Genomic DNA, 19,529 nt, shown 5'->3' with positions numbered 1-19,529 from the left:
TCTATGGTATAAAACCAGGAAGAGACTAACTTCAGCCTTGGCCTTGTTTACTAAATTAATTAGAAATTCATCCCTTAGTCATTAGTCGGTCTTACATGTTTGCATTTCTTGCATTTTTCGATAAAAGCAATGTTTTCCGGATTATAATAATCTTAATAGTCAGGTAACTTTTGATTCCTTAATCCAGCAATCTTAAACGGAAGCTGTTTAATTTGTGAGATAGTTGATAATGGTAGCGATGTTGATGATGTCGATGGAAATTTAGATTTAGAGCAGTGACTCAGTGCTATTCTCATCCTGGATGAATTTGAATGAGTGAATGAGAATAGAGGTAGTGGCACCTTCTCGCCTCTCGCTATTCTCACCCCCCCCCCACAACCCTCGTCCCTCCTCGCTACTCTCACCCAATCATCATCATCATCATCATCATCATAATCATCATCATCATCATCTCTCGTGGCTACTGTCTAGTCTAGGGATACTGGGCTAGGTACTTTGGTAAAAAATTCAAATTGGATTGAGCTCAATGAAACCTATATCATTTTAAAGTGCTTTTCAACACGATTCTAATGATACCAAAATTGTGAAAATCAGATAAGCAGAAGAAAAGTTATGTTAGTTTAAAGGCTGAAAAATGGTCTTCTATTTGCCTTTGTTATTTACTGACGGACTTTGTGACCTGAAAAGTGTTGCATTTCCGGTAGTAACCTCCATTTGGATTTCAAAACTGGTCTAAAATGGCCGCTAATATTTGAGTAAGGATTTTGCTGGAACGAATTTCATGGATGCGGTATACAACTTTCCCCTGAATTTAATTTTATATAAAAGTTAAGATGTTAAATAAACGAGCCAGCATGAAATTTTGATTTACCAAGTTCTAATCTTTTAATTATCCAAAGCTAAATTATACCCTATTTTATCCATAATCAAAAGTTATACTAAATTGTCATTGATTTTAAAATAAACTACACCAAACGATAGAGTAATTTCTCCTGAAGAAAATAAGACATCAATCATTAAAATCCATCCATAAACAAAAAATCTATGGAACTTTTTCTGAGACCCATCACTCAAAAGTCCAAAAAATAGGGTCACAGCCACTAGCCCATTTATCGGCTTCCTGCTGGAGGGCCAAATGGACGTTTACCAAAGTACCTAACTGGACGTAAGTTAGTAAGGAGAGGAACATACTCAATGAACACATTGCGAACAGGGAACCCCACCCCCCTTTTTTTTTTCATCGACTTCAGTAAAGTACCTCTTATCGAACCAACTAATCTCAGAGCCAAACTCAGATCATTTAGCCAGTAGTATAGGCAAACTCACTTTTTAAATGTTCCTATTTTCTCCTGAGACATACTCATACAGTTGAACTTCAAAAACAAAACAAACGTCTGCTGTTGACAATTGACGAGAAACGGTGAATAGAAGAATGGAGACTACCTCAGGCCTCACCCCACCATGTGTTAGGGGTGGGGCAGAGTTAGTGTCATTCAATATTAGACGTGCATGCAGAGCTCTGTTCTAGGTAGGGAGAGAAATAAACTGATGGGGAAGGTGGGAAAGAGGGGGGGGGGGGGGGGGACCCACAAACAACTGAGGTGTTGGGCGTAGGGGAAACCAGAGAGCGTAGATAATAGAGAGGCTTTACGGACGGGAAGTCACGCGACTTCGTCGGTGACAACAATGTTAGCGAGGGATGGTGACTGCGTATGCGGCGAGGAGCGAGCTATAAATAACCAAGACAGGTAAACACCGGCACATGGTGGCGAGAGAAGTAATGGAATGTAGTGGATATATAATTCGCACAACATCAAACAGTTTATTAAGCCGTTGGATCGAGGTCCAGGTATCAATATTGAATACAAACATTATCAGATAAGATGAGATAAAAGAAAATTAACTTAAAAATTTATCCCGAAAAGGAAATTTGACATGGGCACAACAAGAGAGGACTCGTACATCAAATTGACATAGACACAACAAGCGAATCACACGCCCCCAACCCTACTGACCCCCCCCCACCTCTCTCTCTCTCTCCTCTCTCTCTCTCTCTCTCTCTCTCTCTCCTCTCTCTCTCTCTCTCTCTCTCTCTCTCTCTCTCCTCTCTCTCTCTCATGTAGAAACTTCAAGTGAACTGTTCCCATGATGCTGTGAGCAAAACAAATTACTTTCTGGAAACCATCGATGGATTTGCTTTAGTTTTCTATCATGCATGGCTATGAGGAATCTCGCATCTTCTCTGAGCGAATATAATTCATATAACACTAAAGAGGTGGAGTGTGTTTGTATGTTTGTGTGTGTGTGTGTGTGTGTGTGTGAGAGAGAGAGAGAGAGAGAGAGGGGGGATGATTTGGTGATGTGGGGGTGGTTGATAACAAAGTCTATGGAAGTGAGTATGAAGCTTACCCAATGCATGCTTGCCCTTCCTACTTATTCTGAAAGGTGGCCGCTTTCCTTTCAATAGACTTATTGGATTTGGAGGTCTGTTCTTGACTTGCCTTGCATCTCACATGGTGATGAAGGCGCACATTGACGAAAAGGTTGAGGACGAGGAAGTGAATATCACACTGCTTCACGGCCTTTTTGCATTCCAATCCTGTTTCTAATGTTGCCTCCATCACTTTCCTAATCAGGTACATTCTTAATCCTCTCTTGTACAAGTAGGGGTCAATGTAGCATCGAAATGCATGTTCTGCAGCCGTCAGAATATACATTAATTTATGCGATGGCGCACACAATCCCTCGTTTTCCGTGGTAAAATTTTTCTTGCAGATAAACGTATGCGATGGGTCTTGAGTGCTCCGTGCTTGTATTAAATCCTCTTTACAATTTTCACACAGAAGATTTATTTTGGCTCTCAACTTCATCCCAACGTAACCTCCAATGTAATTCAGAACGTTGGTCTCGGTTGTCGTGAGCATGGGAGGAGCGGCTCTCATTACTTGCTGAAGTGGAAGAGGAACATCTTGCTGTAGTCGTGTTCTGACGGTGCTTTGGGCTCCCATTGATGCCATATTTTCAAAACTGAACAAGAAGGTATCGATGTCATCCTTGCAGTTTTTGTTGCTCCCCGGGACGAGAACAGCATCAACCATTGTCTGGCGCAGAGCCAGGCGGAATTCCCTAGAAGTTGGATTTACTCGGTGTCCACCCTTTGCCCTGATGATGGAGAAAAGGTTTTCCAAACAGTCTTGGTTCAGGCGACTTGTCAGAAGAAACTTGAACCCACAGTAATCTCGCAGGTGTTGCCAGAGTTGGAGCAAGGCTTCGATTGACAGCTTCCATCCTTCCAGGCATGGCAGACTACCTGTCTTGTTCAGGGGTTTGACGCCTTCCAACCAGATTTTTGTCTGCTCCAAGAAAGTCACGTGCTTGGAATGTGCCGACATCGCATTGTTCATTGTCCCTTTGCTTCTCAGTGATCTGCTGTTGAAAGCGTTGAACAACTGATCAAAGTTCTCAATGAAATGAGCAGTTGGCAATGCCTCTTGTGGAAGAGAAGAATGAAAGACCATAGTGGCTATACCAGCAGTGACTGTATGACTCAGGACTTGTGCTGCTAGACTCACCCTAAGGTTAGCAAAAACTGGCATGTTGATGTGACGGCTTGTCAGTTTAGGCGCTAATCTGATGGGCTTTGAAGAATCCATTTCATAGAATTGCCGGATGTAATCCCATGAAATGGTGTCTCCAGCCACCCTAAATCCTGAGTTCCGCAGGTTATTTCTAATGCTTTTCAGCAGATGTGGTGGGTCATAAAGAACGTAGACCTTGTGATGTTCAATAATGACAAAGGGTCGGCTTTGAGAGACTCCTAGCTGTTGTAATGCTGACTGGTTGTTTGATCCTTGGTCGCATATCATTGCTTTAGGATGGAGACCTAGATTTATCACTTTTTTCACCACTTCTACAAGAACAAGAAGAAGCATGTCAGCCTTCACTGGTCCATTAGATAACACATAGGAAAATGGTTGCTTCCATTTCGTGCTAAGTCCTTTCACCATGAAGACAAGAGCATGGGTGGCTGGTTTTCTTGATCTTCCTAGCAACAATCCATAGTCCTCAAATCCCTCCACAAGATCTCTAGAAGGATCATACGACAGATCGGACTTAATGGCCATTTCATCATAAACAATGGCACAAGATCGTTCCACTGGTGACATTGCTTCCACTTTTATCTGGAACAGGTTGAGCATGTTCGGGCAGAGTCCAGGTTCAATCTGTACATTCTTCATGGCCAAGGCAAGTGTAGACGGAGATGGTAACTGAAAAAGCCGTTGCAAGAGACTGTAAGCCTTTTTACTAGCGTGAAAAAGGGAGAGTGCAAATGATTTATCCTGGAAACTCCATCGTCTGGATTTCTTTGGAAGTTGTCCAACTCTAACCTGGGACACGATGAAGGAAACGGCTTGGGAGGTAAATAAAGACGAAGGGTTTGTTCAACACTTTCAAGTGAAGCCTGTAGGCTGTTCGATTCAGTTCCATGTTGTTGCTCGGAACTTGGTTCTGCACTAGAGCTAGTTGCCGCACAGGAGTTTGGCTGATGAGGGGAACTCTCTGTCATTTTGGAGAGTTTCCTCTGTAGTCTCCAGTTCTTTGACCTTTGAGCACAGAGCTTCTTCTTCAGTCTGTCTTTTCTTTGACGTTCCTCTTTCGTCTCGGATACATCCGTCACTGGATGACATTGAGAGGTCGTAGGTGAGGTAAATGGTTTCTCTGGTGGTAATTCTGCAGAATCATCAATTTTACGCTTTTTAGGGGGTGGTCATGATGGAGTAAGCTTAGGAGGAGGATTTGGAATGTTGAAGATGGTTGGCACAGCAGTCCTGAGAATGACCGTACGTTTCACTGCCGTTTTGCTGAAACAGCAAGGTTCAAAGTGCTCAGAGCAAATGAAGCAGTTGATGTGAAGGTATTCTGGTGTTTTATTCTCCAGATCTTTCCTACGGCAATTGATGAGCCACTGCCTGCTACTGTAGAAAGAATTTTAAAAAGCAAACATGCCTATTTCACACGGCTGTGTACAGTTACAATGTAGATCATGCCTAAGTTAATGAGCTTCATCTAAAATCACAACCCTCTATAACAAAAGGAGGCGCATTTATTCACTAAAATTGAATGATACTGATCCACTTATAACGCCATCTCAGGATACCCGCTGTGGCGTTGAATGGTCGTTTTGCATCGTTAATTTTTACAGCAGTAAGGGTATTTGATGGAGTTTAGGATGGTAGATTAAGGTGCAATAGAAGAAATAGAAAATCAACCCAAACAAACACACACACACACACATGCATACATACACACACACACACACACACGCGCGCGCGCACAAACACACACACACACACACACACAAAAAAAAAAACAAAAAAACAAAACAAAACACACACACAAGACCCACCGGCTTATTGTTATAACTGGTGGGGCAATTGTAGCGGTTGTGTGTAGCCAAAGAGGACTGTATATATATGTAACGTAGTTACCAAAGCTGCCATAAACACAATACTCTTTACGGGCACCTCACCAGATAAATCAAACAAGTAGATTCATACGTCTGGCACTAGTAAGAGTTTTAAGTAACTCATAAATACGTGGGATCGAAACAACAACATTGTGGCATATTATATACGCTCACACATACTACACACATTAGTATCTATTACCTTAACACATTCATAGTATAGCCTTTTAAAAACCAAACAAAGAGCTTATAAGATAGTGATTTACTCACATTTTGGGGTCCGATGGAAAGCGCAAGAATGACAAATCAGGCCTTTTATTCTTGGAGTTGCTACAGTTTGGGGCAGAACACCAACTACAATGCGTATTCTTTGCTTCCTTCATATTCGCCGCCATGATGATAAAATGTTTACTTGACTTCTTCTGGTTGCTACACACGAGGCTCGATACGCCTTGCGCGACCTCGTAAAGTCTCTCGTTATTCTACGCTCTCTGGGGAAACCATGATAGGGGATCCAAGAGAAAAAGCCGCCGGCACTTGAAGGGGTGATAATCAGAATGGGATGTACATATTCACATTGTAGTATAGGTAATAGATGACAAGGGATGTATATTGCTCTCCCTCCAGAAAAATGCCACGGCATCCGCATGCGGCTGTATATTTTTGCCTTCCACATGTTTTTGCCGCATATTTCGTCCTCTTTATTTATCCAGGATGAGAGGCCGACTGTTTTTCTATTCTCATCCAGGATGAAAATAGAGGCAGCCATTTAATAAATGTCTAATTGTCTTAAATAAGAAGTAAGAAGGGAGGGGCTATTCTCACCCTGGATGAGGATAGAAAAACGTTCGGTCACACATCCGGGATCCTAAGTTTGGCACTGACCCCGTGATTTTTTATTTTCTGTTTTCATCTTCTATTAAATTCACGAAAAGGGAAAACAGCAACAACAAAACAAAAAAAAAAAAGGGCATGAATCCTCCTAATGGTCACAAATCTTATTTCTATGGAAGACTTTTATGTTTCATGACTATTGATGCTTTGTGTCTGATGTTTCTCCCTTATCAAATAATTTTTGTTTTTGATTGATGTGGATAAATTTTTCATAATTTATCTAGCTTCATTGACTTTGAAAATCTGTTATTAAATATGACAGAAACATTTACAGAATTTCATTTTGAAGAAAGAGTATTATCTTTTTGTATAGTTTTTTAATTCTTTAATTTTTTTTTTTCATTCTTCACTCCAGGTAATCTTCATTTTTCATTTCTGAAAGAAAGAAAATCACCCTATCTGGCCCTGATGAAAAAGTAAATTGGGAAAAACTGGAAGAACAACAAATCAGTCGTGGTTGGAAATTGCTACAAGACAAATTTTTGAAAAAGATGGGGAATGGAATGAATAAGGTATGTTGCTTTACGAAATTTTTGCTTGTGTGTATGTGTGTGTGTTGGCGCATGATGTATACTTTAAATAATGATAATAATAGCCTTACCAAAATAGTGATTATACAGTGAATTGCTTTTAATCTTCTGATTCACATTTCTACTATGTGTTAAAGGATTATAAACAGTCAAATGGCCAGGCATCACGCAATTAAAATGATCTTTGAATTGCCTAATATACCAAGCATTGATCATCAAGTTCTGAAGTGACTAACAAACATAGCAATTCTGAATGTAAGAAGATGCAATCGTTCTTTTTTTAATTATTATTACCTTTCAATTTATGTGGTGATGGATATATTTTCAAAGGAAGATTTTTATGTCTTTGGCATTGGTTTAAAAATTCCTTTTTTTTTTTTTTAATGTTAGATTTATTTCTTTTTTTTCTCTTAGTCATATCCTGTTTTTCTTGCATTGCATTTTCAGCATCCTTAGGATTGCTATTCTTTTTTGGTATATTTATGGAATTCAGTAGGTTAAAAAGCTCTGTACATTTTCCAATCACTGGGCGAACGGAATCCAAAATCTCAACCTTACGGAAGATGAGCTGATAGATAAGGAGACTCACGCTTGACTAGTGCGGGGCGGTCCTTGGCAAGCTTAAGGACCACGGTCCTACGGTCCTTGGGAAATGAACCGGTCCTTTTCGACATTGAACATTCCTGAGAGACTGTTGGAAATTCGAACCGTTTTGACCTTTGAGACCGTGGGATCGTTCATTCTTGAACCGTTAAAGACCGCTACACGATGAAAACCGTGGTCTACAGGAGTAAAACACACCGAGTAGTCACACTCATTTCAAACCTAATTAGAGAAGAGGGGTGTTGCCTTCTTTATTTGCTCACCGTATTTCATTGTTACTTTGATAATTTAATAAAATTTGAAATTTATCCCCATTAACGGAGATAATGGCATCGCCCAAGGCGTTGATCGATTGTTCGTGGCGTTGATAAACACACGCAACTCCTACCCCCCCCCCCCCCCACACACACACACACACACACATTAGAGGGCAGCGAGCATTGAAGAGTAACAGAGAGAGACGTGAAGTTATAATAAGAGGGGGTGGATGAGGTAATAAGAGGGGTCGATGGTGACTTTTTGCCAGATCTAACAAACTCAGCTACCCATTCATTGCTGAGTAGACAGGGATTCAGAAAAAACTCGACTGCACCCGGGATCGATCTCTGGCCCTTTGCGTATAAAGAGAGTGCTCTATCAACTGAGCTATCGGGGTCCCCAAATATTCTATTGGACTTTTTTAAAATTCAGACGTTATAACTGGGTTTTTTGGAAGGAAGAAACTAATGAAACTCATTATTTGATTAGTAAAAACACCAAACGAAATTTTAATATTATTGTATTATTTTAAATGACAACACTGCGATAGAAAGGAGTGGTGACAAGAGATGGACAAAAGAAAACAAAAAATCGGATTTGCTACTTGCTAGGTTCGACACACACACACACACACACACACACAAACACACACATCTTTAGTAGTCACATACATTTCAAACAATAACCCATTAGAGAAGAGGGGTCATGCCTTCATCATAGATCATTGTCATTGCGATCATTATGGTGTAGTAAATTTTGAAATTTACCCCGTATAATGGAATCGTCCAAGGCGTGCGCCTCCTGTTCCCCCCATCTCACACACGAAAGGGCGGTTTGCGGAGTGGAGGTTGGTGGTCATCTGCCTGTATGGTCGTCTGTGTCGTTTAGTGTATGGCAAAGGGGGTGGGTGCGATTAATTAAGTGGGATGGGTGGTGATTGGTGGAAGTTAGGCAACCGAGGCAACGAATCGCTGGGGAAGTAGCCTAGTATGGCGCGAGACCGTTGAAAGGTGATAAGAAGTGAGGACCGCCGCCGGTCTTCCACTATGGGACCGGTCCTCAGCGCGGCACTACGCTTGACCTATTTGTGGTCTAGTGACACTCGCTTTCGGATCAGAAGGTCCTGGGTATGAGCCTCGCGCGGCGCATAGTTGAGTCCTTGGAAAAATCTCTTCACTCACATTCTGTCACCGTACTCAGGTTTAAAATGAGTACCTGGCCGTTAACAGCGTTGTCTTTGTCCGAAATATTGTAATATCGCCTAACAGGTGGCATGTCCCGTCCTACATGTTAAATGTTGCTGTGGACCAGGGATCCCTTGTAAATGCGCTTTGAGCACATTTAGTGGATATTGCGCTATATAAAGCTCAATTTTATTTATTTATTTATTTTTATAAATAAAATTGTGTGTGGAGGGAAAACTGCAATTGAGAGTCATTGAAACGAAGACGGGTGTGAACTTGATCGATTCTAAGGCATCTTATCCTATATGTAGTTGTTGTTGTTATTCCCACTGTCATTGCAGATTCTGCCAGGCCTGTTTGTGGGTAACTTCCGTGATGCAAAGGACCCGCGACAGCTGGAAGAAAACAACATCACTCACATTCTGTCAATCCACGACAATGCCAAAAAGATCCTCAAGGTTAGTAAACTGTTTTTATCGTACTCTTGTTTTTAGTTTATAATGTGCATGCAGGTATATTGTAGAGGGCATGTCCCGTCCTACATGTTAAATGTTGCTGTTGACCAGGGACCCCTTGTAAAGTGCTTTGTGCACATTTAGTGGATATTGCGCTATATAAAAGCTCAATTTTTTTATTGTAACATTCCCCACATTTAATCTTACAGGATAAAGAGTATTTGTGCATTGAAGCATCAGATCATTCAGATCAAGATCTTTCCAAGTTCTTCCCACAAGTCAACAAGTTTATTCACAAGGCCAGGCTTGAAGGAGGAGCTGTTCTTGTTCACTGGTGAGTTAAACGGTTATGGACTATTGGCTCAGATAACTGAGTTGTCGTAACGACCAAATAGTAATTCCTCTGCTGTGTACAATATTATAAGTTATTGGATGTAAAAAAATGGAAAAGTTTTTATTTATCTTACTGTTTTTCGTTGATTATGAAAAGTACTCGGGGAGTGAACAAAATGTTATAGCTTCTTTTTGAGTAAAGGTGATATGGATTTTTATATATAAAATGTCTCAGGAAAATGATTTTGAACACTTTTTTGTTATCTAAATTGCACCAACATACCCCTCTAATTGGTGTTTTTGTTTTCTCAGTCGTGGAAACTCAAAAAGGCTGGGGCTGGTGCTAGTGACTAACTTGCAGCCAAAGTGGATGTTGATCAAAATTTTTTGGTGGGAGGGGGATAGGAGACCTTTTTAGGTGTTAATGCATACCTGCCAACCCTTCTGCTTTTGCCGGAATCATTCCGATTTTCACTCTTCCATTTTGTACTATTCCGCAACTGTCTCTAAAATTCTGATTTACAAAAGTGATGGTAATGCTAAGAATAAAAAAAAGGGGGGTGAAAGAGGTGAAATTCCTATTTTTTGTCTCAAATTCCTGTTTTTAGGCATTCTGATTCCACTTTTGGAATATGAATGGTTGGCAGGTCTGGTTAATGTGTAGTGAAATGATTTGAATTGGTGACAAAGGGAGAATTGAAATATTTGATCAACCTGAACATTCATGTTTTGTTGCATCACGTGTTAAATGATATCACCATTGACTTGACATAAAATTTAATGACAGAGGGGGGTTACGGTTCAGTGAGGTTTTATTGCGTTTGAAAGCCTTGTGTTAAGATAATATTTCATTTCTTGATTTTCTAGCTTGGCTGGCGTATCTCGGAGTGTGACTGTGACCACTGCCTACATCATGACAGTGACAGAGTTGGGGTGGAGGGATGCTCTCAATTCTGTCCGAGGCGCTCGCAGTGTCGCCAACCCAAATTTTGGATTCCAAAAACAGCTACAATACTATGATTCTGAACATGTGGTGGAGGTGCAGTATTGTGATATTTTATTTTCCTTTTATTTTCCTTAAACGTCTTTTATAATCTGAAAAATAAATATTTGAAGAAAAAAATGAGGAATGGTGTAGAATATCTTTAAGTGATCAATTGTTTCAAGGCTATTCAGGGTTGTGCCTGATGCTTGAAATTTAACTTTAAGCTTAACTTATGTAATTTGAGTTAGAATGAATATCTTCATTGGGAAAGGTAGGTTTTGTTTCTTAAGCTTTAAAAAAAATGTAAATTTCCCAATTCTTACAATTTTGCCTCTTCAGTTTAATTTTTCTCACCAAGCTCATTCAAGCATGATACTGAATTGACTCAGTGGATCACATATTCTTCAAAAAGTTTTTTGTTTTTTTTGTTTTGTTTTTTCTTGTTGTTGTTAGCAACTTTTGACTTTTTTTCTCGCTTTATCATTTCATTATCCCCAGGAGAGGAAAAGGTTTAAACGCATGTTCCCCGACAACCCTTTCAATGACGAGGAAGAATGCCGATACAACATGCATTGTTATCAGCAATATATCGTGACTGGCAACACCCCTACCCGCTCAGACTATCCCTTGCCTTACAAAGCTTACCAACCCAAAAATGGTAACAACGAAAAAATGACGGACGAAGAGAAAGAGAAGGTACACAATGCTGGGGGTCGACATCACCACCATCATCATCATCACCACCATCACCACTGCTCCCATCGTCAGCAACATCACCACAGCCACCATCATCACCATCATAATAACAATAATAACAATAACAAGACCGATAATATTGATTCAGTCACCAATTTAGGCAGCAAGGGCGGGGAATCAGCCAGTCTTGACAAAGCAAGTACCGCATGTACAGAGTTGTCTTTGTGTACCTCTTTTGGTATTTCTCTATTCGTTTTGATCACTGTCCAATATTTGTACAAATTATTCTCTTATCACAGCACGATTTTTTATTTTCCATATCAATAACTTCCAATAACAATTTCAAAAGTTCTTTTGATTAGACGTTTACCTTTTTTGTAACAAAGAAGATTGTGAGAGTTGTGTTGTTGTTATTTATTTGTCGTTGATACCTTTTAAGACCTCAAGCACTCTGTCGTGAATTTATCAAAAGATCTGAAGACATAGAGCTTATATGGAAGAGTCCCAAAAAAATTTTAATTTATATTTTCTGAAATGTATTTCAGCATATTACCTTAAATCTTGTAGCACTATCAGATTTTTTAAAACAATAGGATTTGAGATGAATATATTTTCAAGGTCCAAGTTCTACATTTTGTAAACAATTTCAAAAGTTAAAATTCATCCTCTTATTCACTGTGATAATTTGAATAATTACATATTAATTATAATATTGATGAAAGTTATGATAATAATAATGATAGTATTTATAATCTTATACCAGTGGGCGTAAGTTCATGTGGATCTAAAACGAGGAATGCTTAATGGATATTTTACAGGACAATGAAAAATTCGAATAAATTTTAAAATATTTATAACTTTTCTTGGGCACATTTTGGACTGATGGAATAATGTTTTAGATTTTTAGAATATTTACAGATACTTTTGTTACACAAGTAGGCAAGTGGTGTATTCCAATCTTTGATGTAAACAAAGCAAAAATTTTCACTGGAATACAAACAAAGCACATTTTAAAGTTAGAGTGGGCGTCATGCTATTCATCGTTCTTTGGTTATTGGGCATTTAATTAAATCTCTAACCAGATCGTAACTGGGGCACATCATGTGATAATAAAGAGGAAATACTGAAACTTAGCAACTGTAAAGATTTTTTTTTTCTCTTCAGAATCCTAAAAAAAATCTGAAATTTGTTTATGTAGAATTTTAACAATGATATTTGTATACTGATTTAAATTGTAAAGCAAATCTTAAAGTTCTGAAATCTTAAATGGTTGGATGGGTGTTCTCTGTAATGTTTAACATTTTTAATTTAATGATATTTTCATTGACAAAAGCTTTTAGAACAGAAAAAGGCATATGAAACATTCCAAAAATTCTTACCAAAACACAATTCAGAGTGAGAGTGTACTTCGCTGAATTAGCCTTTTATTGATTATATGCATTTGATTAGTCACTCGTCACTAATCAGGGATTCTCTTATAGTAGCGATAATGATAATAATTATTATGCTGGTGATCAGATGATCATAATGATACTGATTATAATAATAAAAAAAGACATAAAGCTTTCATACTGTGTTCATTTCCTTAAAAAACAAATATCAAAGGGTATGACAACCCTAGGATCCACACAATAAATCAATTAGACAACATGAATGCCGAAGAAAAACAAACAAAATATGCTGAAATGTAACTTACATTGGTCATGGGATGTGTTTTGTCTTTTCAGACTCAACAACATGCTCTTTTGACCTAAATATGCCATAAAATTCATAAAAACAAAACAATGCAAGCAATCAAAAAAACACAACAAAAATCTCTTTTAAATGAAAATTTTTACTTCTTAGCATGCCCTTTCCATTTGTAGAATATTTTGTTTCCTTCTTTTATGCATGGAATTGCATTTCATTGTTTTTGCTCCTATAAATATTTGGTTTTCTGAATGAACTGCAATTCCAAACTTACAACAAGCCACCTTCCTTTTCTTTTTTCAATGTGTCTTTGTTGTATCGTTACTCAACTCTAGGGATGGCCAATGTTTTTTGTCCGGTTCACGCCAGAAAAAGTTTCTAAGTCAAAGGTAAATCAATTTGCTCTTCAGTGTTTAGTTGAAAATCACAATTTTTTACTCAATGAAACAGGTCGGGTTGGATTAAATATTTACAGAAATTTGGCAAGTTTATAGTGAAACGGTAATGAGAATTTTAAGGTTTAAAATTCCAAAACACTTGAAGTGACTTTTTAGTCCATTTTATCCTGTTCATATTGGGTAACTTCGTTGCGGAGCAGTTTCACATTTTTAACTAATTGGTCTTTAAAATAGCATACAGCCCAGAATCTGGGCATTTGCTTTATTGAACTCTATGCATTTTATGTTGGAGGACCCCATATTCTTTGATGTACAATTTTGTTTTCATATTGAGTGACTGAAATTGTTCTTGTGAGTTTGTTCAGGTTTTGTTGCTTTCTTTAAAAAAGGTTTAATGGTAAGTGTTATGGGCGTGTAATTTCTTAAGTCTATGTTCATAAACACTTCAGTTATAAATCTCTCATTTTTGGTTCATAGAATTTTTTAACGGATTGGCAACATAGGCAATAACAACATTCCATTTGCTTTTATCATGGGCTGTCGGAGGAACACGAGTTGTGTGTGAATGTTTAAAGTTGTGTTTGGTTTGATACTTCATAGTTACAGTTACAGAGGCAGGCCAAAGGGTTTTAATAGAGATGAACAATAAAATGATGGGGTTACTTTTAAAATCCAAAATTATCCAAAATATGTGGAAAACATTGTTGATTTAGCAACCGCACCCTTCGATCAATTTTGCGTTTGTTGTTACAAAGGCTAGTCAGTATTGGGTATTGATGTGTTTTGAAAGCCATCTTAAACTTGATTTTTTAATTTTTAAAAAACATTTGTTAGAGATCAGAGGAGATGGTTATCTCAACATTAGTAGGAATAGTAGAATATATTTTAATTTTGTACCTTGTAAATTGCTATTGTCAGTTTGCTCATTTCAATAGTAATTCCTGAATCAAATAATAGATAATAATAATAAGCATATTTATATAGCGCCTTTCGTCGAAACCTCAAAGGGCTTTAAAAATTACAAATACAATTCAACCAAATTATCAAAACAATTAAATTCTCAACAACAAAAAAAAAAATGGTAATAAACAGAATTTGATGCTTTCCTTGATGATAACTACAGTGGAATCCTATTAAGTCAACACCTCTTGTTTGTCCCAAATTTCCTGTTCTTTATCTAAGAGAGTGAACTATCGATAATGGATAAAGTCAACCAATCTTTCTTGTATGGTGGTGTTGGCTTTAACAGGATTCCACTGTACAAGGTAGTTTCATTTTATTCTCGACTTAAAGTGAAATACAGAAGAGGTTGTCACTCAAAATTAAGAAAAAGAATGACCTAAATTTCAAATCAGTTTCTGAATGTTTTTCTTTTTCTTTTTTTAGATGTGTTTTGAAATTTAGTATTTCAAAATAAGAATATCTTATATATTTAGATGTTGTTTCACTCCTTATTTTGTGAGAGAGAGAGAGAAATATTATCTACTCTTCCCTTATACATTTTGCTTTTTATTTTGTCTGTCTTCTTACTTTTAAAAAGTTACAATGTCACTTTAGATATTACATCTTTTACGTTTTGGTACAAATTTTTGATTTTTTACACATTTTTCTGACATTCTATGAGTTTCTTTTCACCAATTCCCCAACTTTCAAACTTTTGCACCTTTTGGTTTTATTATCTTTAATTAAATGTGCATTTACCTGTTCAATGCATGAAAGTTAAAGTTAATGATGGCAAGATTAGAATTTTTTCGCATAATATATATCAATAAGTTTAGTTCAAAATTTTCTTCTTTAACATTGATAATAACAAGAAATGAAGTAAGTAGGAAAGTGCCAGAAGACAACAGAGAATAAAAGCTTCGTGGTGGCAATGGGGTCTCGAACCCGCGACCTTACTGATACGACAACTCCGCCTGGCCGGGGAGATCGTGACTCTACCGTATGAGCTATCCACGACCCCAAAAAAGTCTAGAGCCTCTCTCAATTTCTTGAGGTCACGGGTTCAACACTCACAAATGTTGCGACATTAGTTGGTCAGCATTTAAGCTTAAGGGCCAATATTAACATTATTCTTTAACATTGTTAAATTGGGGTTTTTAGTTGTTGTTAAAGGGCTTGAAGGAGATATAGCCAGATAAGGCCTTTTGTCAGACAAAATGTCTTCTTGTCAAAATATTTAATATGAAATAAGGGATGGGATCTTTTGATTTCCCACTAACTGTCAAGTATGCCGTTCTTCCTGCGTCTTTCATCATTCTATCATCTTGTTTCCCCCTTCCATGTTCTGGAATGAGATTTCTTAACTTGGTTTTGCTCTAATCCTGGCAAGGATCCATTGTAGAGAGGGGAGTAGTTAAAAAGTATGGGAGACGTTTATTATTATTAATATTAATTTTTTTTCATTAGATCATCTCTCAGGTATGTGTTATGATTTCATTTTAAGTTCATGGGGGGGGGGGGGGGGGGGGGAGAGAGAGAGAGGTAGTCTCAGAAAGGACACATGTAGACAGTATGCGCTTGGCTAAGAAGCTCACAACATTGCCATCCGGAAATATAATGGACCAACACGCAAAACTTGAACGATTATTGTCTGGTTAATACAGTTTCGTGAGAATTACTCATAAACGCAGATGGCAAAAACAATAACAAAGACCTGAGTGACGTCAACTTCAATCATTCTATATGGCTCTTTGTATCTAATTTTATTTTCTGTTTTGATCTAGTCAAGTCGACCTGACCTGCTTTTTCTTGGATGTTTTTTGGTTCTTCTAAGGTCAAGATCGATAATCTTTTAAATATCCTTTAATCTTTCTTCTTACTGGTTCTGAAATTATGGTACAGCTTGCAACCTGTGGTTCCTGGGTTCTAGTACTGCTGTGTAGAGTGTTAAGTTGAGTCCTTGGGAAAGGCTCTTTTCTCTTAATTGTTTACCAAACTCAGAAGAATGCTGGGCCAGAAATAGCGTTGTTTCTTTCCCCCCCCCCCCCAAAAATTTGTAGTATCTCGTCTTATACTATATGGAGCCGGACCCCTTGTAAAGCGCTTTGAGCACATTTAGTGGATATTGAGTCATATAAAATTTCTTGTTAAAGCCTGTATAAATAAATAAACTTTTTTTTCTGTTATATAGTTATTGTACACAAAACTCCTTTGTATATGGAAGACTTAGTCCTTAACTAATAAACATTACTGTAACCCTATGCATTGTTAAAATGGAAGAAAATAACCAACTATACAAGATGTGTAACAACATTTTTTATATGGAGCTAATGGTAACAGCGAAAAAACTCATCAGTTTTTATGTTGCAATTTTTTAAATAATTTTGTAACTAAGGTGACTTCTTCATTGAAAGGAGAGAAAAACGATATTACATGGGTAATATTTTGAGAAAATAGTTTTGTTTGTAGAACGTTTGTATTACATTGAATCAATTTTTAGAATAATATTAGTCCACGGTTTTATGGTGGAAAAAGGTTGATGTTGCATTTTAATGATTAAATTTACTTTAGATTCAGAAGTGTTTATAATAATGATTAAAACTGGAGTCGGTATAGATTTACTGTGTGATTATTTGTATATATACATATATATGTGTGTGTGTGTATATATATATACCAGTCATAAATGAATGATTATTTTGTATCTTGCAATGATACTTAAAAAACATTTTCTCCATTTTTATTAATTCATTCATTTTTAAATATTTATTTTGAATGCAGAAAAAATCAAAATCTGATAATGGTGTTGGAGAGGATGAGAATAAAAACAGTGAACGGACAGAAGAGGAAGAACAAGGAGAGTCCTCCACAACTGCAACGGACACTACGGAAACATCCACAGATGACGATGTTGTTGGAGATGATGACAAAAAGCGCCATTCTGCCTTACTTGATGACCTTTGATATTTTTCAACCCAATTTTTTTTTTTGGTCATAATTTGTCTCTTATGTTTGTTGACTGTTGAATTGGTACTTTATTGAATATACCACCTTTTAAAGGTCACTCAAAAGTATAAAAAGTAAAGGAAAAAGAACTGAGAAAAGAGGTCCCCCTTCTCATCATTTTTCAATACTGTTGTCATCTCTTTAATTGTAGATTACATATTATGTTCCATTTTCTTGCGCGTGCTCTTTGTATTCCGGCTCAAATGCTTTATTGTCAACAAGCGACTGAGCTCAACTAGGTTCTTTGATCATTTGTAATAAAAATAAGATGCTGTCTTACACCATGACAGACAGAGAGAGAACAATATAATGGTTGAATAAGTATTTACTAGATTCAGATTTTTTTCTAGCTGGTCCAAGTGATTTGAATTATATACTTTCTTATTTAGTATTTGTATTCAAATAAAAGTTTTAAAATTCAGCTTTTGGCATGGAATACAAAGATGAATTCTTCATTCATATACAAGGTTCATGGAATGAGTGATATTTATCAACCCAAAATATGGGATGGTAAATATAGCTTGATTAATTTGTTTTAAGGGGAGTAATGAAATATTGAAATAAGTGTTGAATCTAAGTTACCTAAGTTACAATCAATGTCTCATTCGTGCGGCATCCCATCTCGCCCACCCCTCCCTTTTTTCTTTTTTTTTTTTTTTTTACATTTTTTTCTTTGACTTGACTGAAAGAGATTAGGGACATCAACTATCCTGGAGCCATTTTTAAATTTTATGCAGTTTTAAAAAAATAATTAATAATTACCTTGAAAATGATTTTGTGCTTTATTTTTTTTTCCTTTAAATAAACTTGGCCATACAATTTTGCAGTACTTAAAATAAAAGGTTTACCTTTTCTGTTTTTTTTTTTAATTTTAAGGTCGTTAAACATCCACAAGTTGAGTATTTATACTTAAAGCCCATGTACATACATACCCTTTTCATATTTATTGCCCTCCCAAAGTTTTTTTGTATATTATAATGAGTGACAAGGTCACATGCACAAGTCCTCCCGAGCTCTTTGTAGGGAAATGTTCAGAAATTAAGATTGTTGCAATATCCTCAGACACCCCTTCCCCTCTTCTTTCCATTTTCTCACTTTGCTCTATGAAATAATAATTTTTTTTTCATGAATGATTACTGTATGTTAAATTAAAATCTTGGCAGTTTACGGTTTGTACATATCTCTCATTTTCTTCCCGAGAGCCATTTCAAAAATTTATTAATCATGTTTGCACAAATTTTATTACAAAAAATTTATTGTTTTTTTAAATCTTCTTTGCCAAAGATTTATTGGCACATCATATCAATGCCTTACTAAGATTTATTACGATTATTGTAACTTTTATCTTCGTGACGGCATCACATTTGTACATAGAAATGTCACGCTTGCAATATACATTTTTATACATTTTGAATTGGAGAAAGCCTTTCAATTTACATTTTGGTGTGGCACGTTTGCTGAAATTGAAGGGTTTCTAAACTTTAACTCTTTTCCCTACACTCCTGCTGGTCAGGTGTTTAATAATCCCCCTCCTCCCTCCACCCCCCCCCCCTCCTCTTTGGCAGTTGCATCTTTCTCTACCATTTCTTGAGTCCTTTTAAAAACAAAAACAAACATTCTTTTCTTCTTTTCTCTCAGTGACATTTTTAGGTTCCAAAACAAGTCCTTTTGCAAAATTTCAATGTTTGCTTATGTTATGATATATAACAAGTTGCAAAAATTTTAATCAAAATGTAGATTTTGTTTCCTTAATTTGAGTAGATCAATACTAGCATTAAGAGTACTTTTTAAACATTACCGAATATTGATATGGGGGATCTGGATATCTAAATTGGTAGAGTGCATACAAAAATAAAATAAAAATAATAAAATAAAATTCCCTTTATTCATCCCATAGGGGAAATTTGTCTCTAGGGTCTATTCCAAGGGAAGACTGGAATAACCCAGGCGTTAGCCGCACTGCAGCGCCGCAAATTAAGCTAAGGCGAGGTGACTTGCTCAAGGCCACACAGCGCAGCGGCGGATGATCGAACTCGATACCTTTCGTGTAGGAAGCAAAGACCGTACCGCTGAGCCATGCTGCCCCATG

General features: G+C 37.0%; 1 protein-coding gene across 5 annotated transcripts; it reads left to right on the top strand.

Annotated features, from left to right (window-relative positions):
- The first annotated feature begins 27 nt into the window (after positions 1–27).
- Positions 28–19,316, top strand: LOC144977624 (dual specificity protein phosphatase 22-like). Of its 5 annotated transcripts, none has more exons than XM_078923032.1 (8): positions 28–163; positions 6,717–6,873; positions 9,278–9,394; positions 9,601–9,725; positions 10,592–10,763; positions 11,208–11,600; positions 13,430–13,483; positions 17,216–19,316. In XM_078923032.1, exons 2-8 carry the CDS (start codon positions 6,853–6,855, stop codon positions 17,396–17,398), a joined length of 1,065 nt encoding a protein of 354 aa, XP_078779158.1. In that variant the 5' UTR covers positions 28–163; positions 6,717–6,852; the 3' UTR covers positions 17,399–19,316. The 5 variants fall into 5 exon arrangements, with proteins under 5 accessions (XP_078779158.1, XP_078779159.1, XP_078779161.1 ...); XM_078923034.1 differs by having other exon boundaries at positions 41–163; positions 11,208–11,405; XM_078923033.1 differs by lacking the exon at positions 13,430–13,483.
- Positions 19,317–19,529: the final 213 nt, after the last annotated feature.

This window comes from Berghia stephanieae, chromosome 7 (genome assembly GCF_034508935.2).
Source record: "Berghia stephanieae isolate SIO BIC M18660-M18661 chromosome 7, UCSD_Bste_1.3, whole genome shotgun sequence".
Taxonomy (NCBI): Eukaryota; Metazoa; Mollusca; class Gastropoda; order Nudibranchia; family Aeolidiidae; genus Berghia; species Berghia stephanieae.
This window is presented reverse-complemented; position numbering and strand designations above follow the sequence as displayed.